We start from the raw sequence: 12068 nt of genomic DNA, 5'->3' as shown, positions 1-12068 counted from the left end.
AAAATTGTAAATTTTCAACTGTTAGTCCATCTTGCTTTTGCAAGGCATCCTGGGATTATCTTTTCCACAAAGGATACATGTGATTCTGCATTATTTTTTGACTAAAACAAACTATCTTAGAATGTAGCATACATTTGATCTTTTGCAGTCTAGGTAGGGAGCTCACCAAGTTCGTAACAGAGAAGAATGGTACATATTATTTGAAAGAATAATAGTGCATCATAACTGACAGAAACCACTCAAACACGAAGGACTGAATGAATGAGTTTATATACATACAAAGGCAAAAGCTGAATACAATAAACCTTTTTGTTATTTTTCATTTTCTTTTTACAGAAATCATTTATCTTTTCCACACATACATAAGGCAGTCTTTTTTGTGAATATGAGAATAAAATAAAGAAAAAAAAGAAGAAAAAAATGACAGCTTTGGGTTAAAGTAGACATTTTTCCATTTATTTTTCCTCATTAAATTAAAGGGGAAAGGGTGAGAATCCTTTTTGACAGTGTTTCTGTGTACTGCGTAGAAAAAGAGCATGAATCATTAGAAAAGATAGACCCTTACTGTGACAGAAGGCAGGGTTGCTGGAGCCAAGAAAGCATGATGAGGATGGGGTGACACTGAGGTCTGACACTCTCTTAGGACAAAATCCAGAGGAAAAAACAGGAGTGCCAACTACAAGTAGGCAGACAGAACTTTTATAAGAGTCTAGAAATACACCACAGTTCTGAGTCGAAATGAAGATTAGGTCCTGAATAATGCTGCTTCATTCTACTCAGACACTCAAAAGATTCTAATACACATTTGATAAAGGCGTCTGAACTGGTGCTTCATCTAACTGGACTCCGGCAGCCAACCAAGCACAGCAGGCCTGGTTTGGGTTTGACCTCTTATTGTGTCAATTAAGGTTTAAAGGTTTAAATATAAAACAAACATGTTATAAACAGTAAAAGGTCACATGACCTGGCTTTGGTTGCTGATGAACGACAGGCAAGTTTTTATTTGTGGCACTTTTTAAAGCAGACTAGCTTCGTTTGGCACCGAATTCACTCGGATGGAGAATGGAAAGTCAGACATAAACTTGCCAAATCCTTCAGCGGATGTTTTATGTGGTTTCATGCTTTAAACAGTCTCAGTCCATCAAACTAAGTGGAGGGAAGTAATGCATGAAAAATGTGGACGTGTTGACGGACCGTTTGGGTAAATAATGACAATTCAAGATGAGTTAATAAGTAAACAATATAATAGGCAATCTACTTAGGATGCCATCAAGTTTTTAAATGTGTTTATGCGTGCAATAAATTACTACGAACAACAAATGAGGCTTCGTGTCGAGTGATGCTGATCATCTGACCAAAACAGTCAGCACAACACGGTTATTATCTCCTGCAAACACACGAATGATGCTAATCTAAAATAACAATGACTTCCCAGCAACCCAGAGTGCTATTAGGATCACAGTTCTCAAGCAAAGGTCTTGGCATCCTTCAGTCCACTCGAAACACAGTCATGGATGTTTCTCCTGCCCCAAGAACAGACATACATGTTTTGTAATATAAAACACACTGCAGTTTTCAGGATTGCAGTCACGCACACTATCAAGGACTGCAAAACAAAAACAAACAGTCCCAAAAGTGTAAGATGAGTTGGAATCAAAATCAAACGAGATGCAAAGAAGATAGCAACAGCACATAATCAACCACATGGAAACAATTTTGAAAATCTTCGTTAACTTAGAAAGGCTTAGCTTTTTCTTTAATTTTAATTTCAAGACAACTGTTAGTGTTACTAGTTCATTCTTTTGTTTTATTCTTTTTTCAATAGCAGACAGCCATTTTGTGCAGACGGATATATTCTCTTTCACAGACACTTGTGCAAATTGTTCAACTAATCTAGTTCTAACCATCAACATTTATAAATATAGATTTCTGTGTATGCATGTTTGTACTAGACATCTCTGGCAGTGTTCTCACAGTTGCGTCAAGGTCTTTAGTAACAAGTCTGGATGGCAATACTACCAATTAACACTAAGAATTATAACATATAACATGAAACAACCCATTTTTTAAAAGTATTTAAGTATATACTATGATAAATGTCTCATGTTATAGGGCAGATTTAAAATCTGGACAGCAAAATGAGCGACTGGAAAATACAGTCGGGTCCTTACAGCCCATGTGAAGCCTGGCCGCCCCACGCTTGCTCTTTCTCTCTCTCCCTCCATAGACATGCCTCAATGAGTTTAATGAGGATGAAAAATGTTCATACTAGAACAATGAAGCAATATCTCGTGCTCATTCTCACTCATGGCTGAACGCAGTTTCAAGCCAGGTAGATGTGAAAAGCCAAAAGGTATGGAAAGTCAGCTTATGCTACACGCAGCCATGCACCATCACTAAAACAAAAATAAACATAAAACACCTCTATAAAGCCTGTATATGGTTATATATACAGTGAATTCAGGTATATCGTGTTATAATGCAGAATATAAACAGAATTGGGCCACTCTTTAACACTGAGATCAAAAAGTGGCCTAATTTATCTTATACAATGTATTCCTAATTACTTAATAATTACTTAAATTATTATCAGTTTATGTTCTTATGAAAATCTATGACTAGTTTTAATACACTATAATACTTACCTAATGGTTACACCCTTAAAAAACAACACATGAACAGCAAATTCATGTTATGTTTTATAATGCATTATAATCGTTAAAGGGTTTACATGACTGAGCAAGTATTACACGGTACAATTGAATACAAATTAATTTTTCATTCAAAATACTTTGATAGATACAGGCTTCATACAAAGTGCTACTGTTTTGGTAATGAGCTGCTGAACAGAGAGCGCTGGTGTAGATCTCTCCTTAATTCCTCAAAAACACAAGGAGGAATCACTGAGATCGGGAGCCTCTGAACATACAGAGTGATCCAAAGCTTGCAGGGAATTTCCAAACTCTTCTGTGTGATTAGGTCTGCCTATAACTAGCAATCACATAAATACCAGAGCTCAAGAGAGACACTCACTCAACACACAATAACACCCTCTGCAAAGCGCCAGGTCATTCTTTCTCTGATCTGCTCCCAGTTATCACAGCGTTCCTTCTTTTTGTTTTCTTAGTGAATTCTCCAGAGTGTTCTGTGCTGAGCGGCAGTAAGAGGCCAGCTCCTGTACTGAAGGACATAAATTGCGAGAGGGCCTGTGATAGTGAGTGCATGTGTGTGTGTGTGTGTGTGCGCGCGAGGGCTCTGTGTTTAGTCTAAGCAGGGAGATTCAGCCACGGTGCAGATAACTGAGCCCCATATTTCAGAGACCCACGGGTGATGGCCAAAACTGTGTTTGTGCGTGAATGAGATAGCAGATGGGAAGAAAGCGACAGAGATGAAAAACAGGACAGGTGTCATCAATCAGCTGTTTGATTTTAAAAACCCAACAGAGCTGCTAGTCACATTTATGTCCTCATAAGGAAGTCTATCAGCTGTAATTAAGAGCATAAAACCATAAAACACTTAACAGATATGCAACGTACTGTATATGACTGCAATAAGATCTGTGGTGCTAAGGGTGAGAATGGCACGCGAACGGGCGTTTTCATTGTATTGTCCATGTAAGCGTGGGAATATTTTGTTAAAGTGGCTACACATGGCCACAATTAGCTTAACTTAATTATACATGCATTAGGGTGAATCTCACAAAATAGGTTAAGTACACGGGAAATAGAAAATTATATTTTGCTTTAAAAAAAAAAACTTCACTTATATGCCTTCTAATTCTGAGGGAAAATCTGCTTCGATTTTTTATGAAAATGGTACAACTTGGCTTCCTTCCTTTTTATGCAACACATCTTTTTTTTTATTATTTCTTCCTTATTTTAGGCGCAATGTGACCAGGACATGTTTTTATGAGATTTACCCAACTACTTAAACCCTCTTTTAGAGTAAATCTTTCACAGAGACACACAAACATGAATCTCTAGAGGACAATATTCTAGTACTAGTTACAGCTGCTACATTAGCGACTCGCAGTACAACTCAGAGGTCAGTCAAATCTGGGTGAAGCAAACATCTAGCCCAACAACACGTGGCAGGTTCCCTCATAAGTAGTGTGTATAGGCATGAGGAGAGGTGATATCGTGATATGGGAGCGTGCGAGAGAGAGAGAGATGATTATATTCGCTGTGATCTTGTGCTGTTTGTCTTGTCTGTCTGACTTATCGTGCAGAGAGGAGTATGACTAACACAGCACAGCAGGTCAGAGCCATAAACTACACACAGGCATGGATGAGGGAGGGATGAGGAGATATAGAGAGAGAAGAGCAGAGGGCAGGTTACGCCCAGTGTCATCCACAGGGGAAGTCGACTCTGGACTTTAAAGCAATGGCAGATATGCCTTGTGAGGCAAACAGGTTTATCACAAGTTGAATGAGGTTGTGTCTTATCACTTCTGAGGCCGGTCCAGAAACGGACACCTAATGGCAATGGATATAGACCCATATAACCATAAAGTGAAAGAGGATACACCTGCCGGCTGTGCTAACAGGGATGCCCGGCTCTGAGGATGATGATATGAAGCCAAGCAAAGAGAAAGAGAGGTGCATGATGGTACATGCAAGATTCTTGTGATCAAAGCTTGATGATATCTCACAAAGCAACCGCAAAAGTTGTTCCTAAAAAGAGAGAGTGGAATAAAAGGGGAGTTTATCTAAACAGATACTCTTATTTGCCCTTATCCGTTACGAAAAACTCTGTAGTCTCCAACTCTTTGCTTTGGAAAATTGAGCAAACTGAGAAACTACTGCCAGTCTTCATCCCAGTGTCAGACAACATAGTTTTCAAAGTATGGAATGAGTGATAGGTGCTGATTTTCCTATTCCAGTGATGTGTGGCAGCTGCTCTCTAATGATGAGGCACTTCTGTGTCCACAACATCTGTGTCGGCAATACTCCCTCTGTTTTAACCGCCCTCGGCATCAGAGAGCCGGCCACGAGAAGAAAGAAAAACATAACCAATCCAAACCTGCCATATGCAAAGACAAATGTTAGCAGCAATAAACCTACAACTTCCAAGGCAAATAATTTTCTTCCTCTCACCTTTAACAGACACAAACCAGGTCTGTGGTTTCCTTAGCTGGTGACAGGTGCATGCGGGATAACATTACCCATATTGTCCGTTTCGTAACGTTTATGAACGAGACTTCAGAAGGAAATCGGCCAGTAACCGAGTCAATAGTAAATTCCCAGATGGTGGGGGTTGCAGTAATCTAAACCCGCTACTGACTTCAATAGTAAAAGTATGTTTAAGTCCACACGGACTGTCTGCTGGCACAACCGAAGCATTAACCAAATTTTGAGTGAAACCAGATGGTTCGAGAGTGCAGGAGTTTTGCCCTGTGCGAATGACCCATAATTTAACGTCAGTAACAAAGCATCTAGAAAAAAAAATCTAAATTGCTTCAAAACGGTTTCAAAATCCTGCAGCTTTTAAAATCTGTGGCAACAGTGTATACCAAGATAAGGAGACTATTTCCTGACCCTCACAGAGAGAACTTCACCTCCTGCAGGATGGGTTTCCAAAACCGACAATTAAATGAGTGAACATGTCTTATAATACTAAGCTTCCATGCTGCCCATTTCCCCCTGTCAGTTTCTTCCTCCCCATGTTTATGTGAGTGTAAACAGGATTCTGAAGGTGCGGGGAAGATGAATGTGGTGGTAGGGGATGGCAGAAGGAAAGCCCACCATTCCCACATCCAGAAGCCAATCCAAGCGTGCACTTGACTTGTGAGCTGTCAGTCTTTCCCGTATGTGTCTGTCCTTTGATTTGTGGGTGAGGGTGAGATAGTTTGTGGGCTGGCATCCTGTGAAATCAAGTGAAACACAGAAGAAAGGGAAGGAGAAGCAAGAAGAGGAGGAGGAGGAGGTGGCAGGGCTCGGCTCCATGTTCTGGTCCGGTCAGCAGGACTCCTCCAGAGCATTGACCACCTGCTCCAAGATGTCCGGACAGTGATCAGCAATCTGTTGCAGGACGGAGTTTGCGTATTCCTGCAGTTCGGCACTCTCTCGTTCACACTGCTCCAGCTCGGATTCCAGCTGAGGAACCAGAGAGAAACAAAATATTAGACATACACATCAACCTATATCATTCTATTATTTGAGGTTCACTATCTGATATACAGTATAATGACTTTATTTCTCATATGTCCAAATTGGCTGCACATAACTATCCACAAATGTTTTGCCGCATGGAGATCTGGAGACAAAATGTAAAGCGTGGTTGATTTTTTAAAAGATGGCATCAAATTTTAATTCTTACAATTCAAGTGGAATCATACAATGTATGCAACAAAGTCTCATTTGGTGAAAGATACTTTTAGACCCCAATCCCAACATTTTGTAACATATTTTATTTCTCTTTATTTTTATTTATTTTATTATGATTATTTAGAGTTAGTTTGGAATATTAACTAAGAGCAATAAATGCTTTACAGGTATTTTTCATTGTTAATTCATTTGAACTAATATGCAGTAGTTAACTAATGTTAACAAATGGAACCTTACTGTAAAGAATTACCACACTCAGTGTTTTTATCAGCCACTTTCTTGTTTTGAACCGACAATGTTTAACTGCAAGTGAAAATTAATACTACAAGATCTACAATACTTAAGCAGTTTAATCTCAATTCTCAATAAAAATATTGACATTTTTTTTCTTTCAGTAATGCTAAAGAATGCTGCCTATCTAGCTTACTAGATTTTGAAAAAGCCGACTCTTGCTGAAGTAGCTAATTCTCTCAACTCCGTAGCCCAACCGGATGATACACTGCACTCAACTTTTTTAATGCACAGAAACATTTTTGGGATATTCTAAACAGTTTTCATATGCATTAATAATCTTGTATTTAATTCTAAAGGAAAGCATTCATAAGTGTATTTTTGTTGTGTGTGTATCTTTTATTTTTTTTTGTGGTTGAGGGAACACTTGGGGAAAAGTCCCCTGTTCAACATTGTACCACTGAAAAAAAATCTCGGCTCGCAAACTTTTACGCCGTTGACAAACGAACGTACAGCATTTTTAATACATTGTTTATACGCGTCTCGTCACGCCAGAGCTGTCAAACATGTGCAGCGATACAATGTTGTTGCTACATAAATTACTAGCCACAGAGCTAACTTCTGAAAAAGTACTTGAAGACTGGAAATAAAATGCATCCCCCGGACAGCAGACATATTAGACACGTGATCGTTAATACTGTTTGTTAGTTTGCTTATTATGCCGTTAAAAGTAATAAGATAAACACAAACTGTCCATATAATCTAAAATGTTGCAGAATGCTGGAGGAGAATGAACTTACCGGGGTTTGACAAAGACGTGACAGTATGTGGAAACTTGTGCACGATAACAAATTGAACTCTTCACGCAATCTTGTATATAATGAGCGTGTGCTATAAAACGTACTGTAAATAACCAACAAATATATCACTCCACCAGCGGCACTAACTTCTGCTTCAAACACTGTACTGGGAACAACGCCGCCATTTCGAGCCCGGTTTACACCGCCTTTTTCCACGGAGCTGCTTTGGATGATATTACACTTTATTGCATGTTGTACACGCACCAGGGATGGAAATTAACTTTTTTTGTCCACCGGCAAGGTGAAACAGTATGAAATTTTTATTTACCCGCCACAGTGGCCGGTAGTTGAAGCGAGTTTACCCACCACAACACAAAAATCACCCGCATTGGCTTATGTTTTAATATAATTCAGCAAGACTGACATACAGTGATGTAGCATCCAGCACACTGGTTCCACTCTCCTCAGGTGCTTAAAACCTTGACGGTAATAAGCGTCCAGAGAACTGTTAAGTAGCCCATAGAGGAGGAGTCTAACGAATCAAACTAACAAAGATTGAGAAATTGGGAAACTATGGGGGTGATGACGCAGAGTGCAGACATGTGAGCTCATGAGGACCCTCAGTAAGAGGGTCTCTCTCTGTCCCTCTTGTCTAGCCCATAAAACACTACTGAAAACCAATCACCTCACCGAGCACTTTTTTAAATCGTTATATAAAAATCAACGCTTGGAATTTGCCCGAAATGGTTATTTTTCCACTCATTAAAAGAAACTTAAACTAAAGAGAGGGATTTAACATTTTACAGCACCTCTGTCTAATGATAATCACAGGTGTGGTTATCTTTAATGCTCAAATCAACACACACACACACACACACACGTGTGCACACACTGTGGCACACAGGAAGCAGATGCTAATGTGGCCAGCAGACAGTTTATTTTCTTTCAAATGATTTAAAAAGACAAAAATATACTCTCATCAAGAGGACTAATTATTTAAACGGTGTGAGACAAAGAGAAGGAAAAGATTAATAAAGGGAGCTGAAGCATATGCATGGATGATCAATTACCATAATCATTATTTTTTATCTTGTTCTCCAGTAAAAATATTTAAAGATCTTAAAAATAATAACTTGAGAAGCAAAATTGCATAACATAATAAACTAGCATAAGATGGTAAGATAATCACTGTCTGATAATCGAGAATGTAACCATTATGTTTATTTAACTTACCCGCTGGCAGGCCAAGGAAACTTTTTCTGCATTTCCTTTGCTGATTTTAGAGAAAAATCAGCAGAGGTTTGTGCAATGGGTTTCATTTTGGTAATGTGTGTTGAAATGAAGAGTAAGCAATATTTACCAGTAGCTGAAAACATAATTAATATTCTAAAATATAAAAAAAAAAAAAAAAAAAAAACCTGAATGGGTGAGGTGAAATGAATGCTATTGATTTTATATATCTATAAATGTGTCGAAATATCTAATGCAGTTTAGCTTAAATAAATGTATTTAATAGTTTAGAATGTTTTTTAACTGAAAAACATAAAAATACTGATTAATTATTTAGTTTGCAGTAACAATTGCACTATTGCACTTTTAAACACACATACACAGTCTCTGATTAAGATCCCACTGAACCCAGACTGTCCCGGGACCCAGTGTGTGGCCTCTATTTGGCCCTATCTGGACAATCAGTGTTTTGTGGCGCTGTACCGCTTTTAAATTGCTTTTCGGATTTGAACACAAGCCACTGAACCGAAGCCCATAGAAAGTGGAATATTTCACAAAACCCCACAAAAGTATTTTTTTTGGCTCTCTTGGGCTATGAACGCCAACTTTAACAAGGTTAATGATAAAGACATCTGTAACAATAACTGGAAGTAATATTCATACATCCTAAAATATGTTTCCCTTTCATGTGTGTTATTGTGTAGGATTGGAACGTGCAACTATTTCATAATTAATGAAACAAAACATGCCATGGTGGGTCACTGGGGGCAGGCGGTGTGATCCTTCAGACGGGTGTGTGCACAACTGTTGGGCAAACACGCTGGGAAGAGAAGTCCCACCCCTTCACAAGCCACACAGCTAGTGCTAATGCTACGCTAGGTGCTCTCTGAGAAGATTTGAAAAGGGAGATGACGGATATGCCCGAGAAAGTCTTTCCATCTCATGGCCTCAGAGCTAGGAGTGGATTTTAGATGATAATAATAATGCAAATCACTGACAAAATGCTCAGTAAGAAAGACAAAATGGCTACATGAGAAGTCCAATTTCTGTACAAAAGACTATAAGGCAAATATGTAGATGAGAAACATGCATCAAATGATGAAAGTAGATGTATAAAGTCAACAAATAATGTTATTTCAAAGGCTGATGCAGATACTGAGATTACAGGGTAGCTGGTGTCCAATATAATACCGATATATACATTACTAAATGCAAATGTTGCCTAAATCAAATGAGCACCTATTTTGCTAAATTCTTTCTCAAAGTTGATGCAAACGGCTAAAGATGAATAGTCTCAAAATGACCAAATTTTGACCAGCCTGGCTAATATATTTGCTTTGTAAGTCATAAAAAGTGAGCGCATTCCTGAAGAAACTGCATATTCTAAAATATCGCACATCAATGGAAAACACTAAAACTACCCACTCCCAAACTAATGAGGTGGGGTTTAGGTGAGGGCCACCCTGGCCCGATTTAACTTCTCATGATCTTGTCACTTGTGACGACACTCATGAGAGCCTGGAGTCCGACACGTTGGCCAGAAGAAAAGCGGAGAAGTGATGAAGACGAACAAGGAGAAAGAGGGAAAGAGGAGGAGTGTATCGAGTCATGAGAGGAAGGTAAATGAGCCTCATCAGGGGTTGATGTAGGGGCCTGCGTGAGGGCGCAGCTTGGCAGAGCGCTGCTGCTTTAAGCCCCATTAAGAGCAGACAGTGGAGAACTGGAGGAGAGGGAAGAACTGGCCAGGGGTCGGCTAATGCTGCCACACGTGCAGCCCACTAGTAATAGATGGGCTAGAAGAATTGAGTGGGAATGTGGAAGTTTGTGAAGACAATGCTGCTTTTAGGCTGCTGGCAAAAAATGTTTAAGGTTACATCATGCCGTAACTCCGGCAGAAAGCTCAGTGGGAACGCCTGTCATGTACAGCATTTTACACATCACATTCTGGGTCATTAATTATATTTGTGGCTGATTTGTGCTTTCAGCAACCAAAAAGAGTGTGGCACACTCAGCGAGTCAGCAAATTCAAGTCAAGTCACCTTTATTTATAAAGCATTTTATACAATACAGATTTTGTCAAAGCTTATTTAAAGTGTTAAACAGGCAATTATTTAGTCAATAATGCAAACAAAATTTAATTCTGCTGTAAAGCAGCTCTAAAAAGAGGACAAAAGTAAAGAGTCAAATTCAGTCTATTATGGCTGTATAATTATTAGAAATTAAAATTGTGAGATGGCTTAGCATGATAATTAATCTCAAATGATGTGAGTTAATTAAAAAAATATATACTGTATGTGCAGCATGTTTCAGATTAGGGCTGCATGATTAATTGCATGTGATTATCATTCGTGTCTCTTTAGTAAAGCTGGTTCTGTGATTAGTACTAAATAAAAAACAACCACAAGCCAAGCATATAACTACTCTAGTAATAGCAAAAAAAAATAAATCAGATATTATTTTTCATAAAATACTTAAAAAAGTAGTGCGGCACACTTTGGGGGAAAATTGTTGTAGATGTCAAATTCATAAAACAGTGCTGTGCTTCACTCTGAAATAAGGCTGCATGATTAATTGCCATTCGTGTCTCTTTAGTAAAGCTGGTTCTGTGATTAGTACTAAATATCCATCACCTGCTTCCAAATGAAGAGGCACTTACTACACAGAGCCGTAGTTCGCTGACAAGCTACGCAATATCGCGTTCATAATTGCAGATGCTCATTTGGTTATGGACGCGATATTGCGTAGCTTGTCAGCGAACTACGGCTCTGTGTAGTAAGTGCCTCTTCATTTGGAAGCAGGTGATGGATATTTAGTACTAATCACAGAACCAGCTTTACTAAAGAGACACGAATGACAATCGCATGCAATTAATCATGCAGCCTTATTTCAGAGTGAAGCACAGCACTGTTTTATGAATTTGACATCTACAACAATTTTCCCCCAAAGTGTGCCTCACTACTTTTTTAAGTATTTTATGAAAAATAATATCTGATTTATTTATTTTTTGCTATTACTAGAGTAGTTATATGCTTGGCTTGTGGTTGTTTTTTTTGAGAGGTATTTTATGCTGTTTACAAGTTTTTATTCCTCATAGTTTGCATGTAACAACTTTAATTCTATTGGTCAAAGTTCAGAAATGAAATTAATAGAGAATCAATGTGTTACTTATATGGTGTACATTTAAGAAGTAACACATATCTTTATTCATAACTTAAACTACATGGCTTAAAAATTGGAACTTATTTCAAAATACTTGATTTCATACACTTCCCAACTATGTAAACGATTACAGAAAAAAAACTGAGCATCATACAGTAAACAACTGAGGTTCACACACTACTTTCACATTGTCTCGAACACAACAAATGCAGAAACATATGCCTCGTTGCTAGGAGATGCATGAGAAATGAAAACAATGTGTTCTAATTTCAGCTCAAAATATCAAGCATGTTTAATATTCTCTGACTGGATGGAATCACAT

General features: G+C 38.4%; 1 protein-coding gene and 1 long non-coding RNA gene across 7 annotated transcripts in view; both read right to left on the bottom strand.

Moving 5' to 3' along the window:
* Positions 1-251: 251 nt before the first annotated feature.
* Positions 252-3709, bottom strand: LOC132098757 (uncharacterized). Its single transcript, XR_009422970.1, has 2 exons — positions 2646-3709; positions 252-2601 (listed from the first exon to the last, which is right to left on the bottom strand). It is a non-coding gene; the product is annotated as an uncharacterized LOC132098757 (long non-coding RNA).
* An 82-nt stretch (positions 3710-3791) lies between these two features.
* The window catches only part of LOC132098748 (ELKS/Rab6-interacting/CAST family member 1-like), a 201058-nt gene continuing 192781 nt past the window's right edge, over positions 3792-12068 (bottom strand). For all 6 annotated transcript variants that reach the window (XM_059504904.1, XM_059504905.1, XM_059504906.1 and 3 more), the window contains one exon: positions 3792-6095. In XM_059504904.1, the coding sequence (XP_059360887.1) occupies positions 5958-6095 (138 nt within the window). In that variant the 3' untranslated portion in view covers positions 3792-5957. The remainder of the gene's footprint in view (positions 6096-12068) is intronic.

This window comes from Carassius carassius, chromosome 22, assembly GCF_963082965.1.
Source record: "Carassius carassius chromosome 22, fCarCar2.1, whole genome shotgun sequence".
NCBI lineage: Eukaryota > Metazoa > Chordata > Actinopteri > Cypriniformes > Cyprinidae > Carassius > Carassius carassius.
The sequence above is the reverse complement of the archived record's forward strand: the minus strand, read 5'-3'. Positions and strand labels throughout refer to the sequence as shown.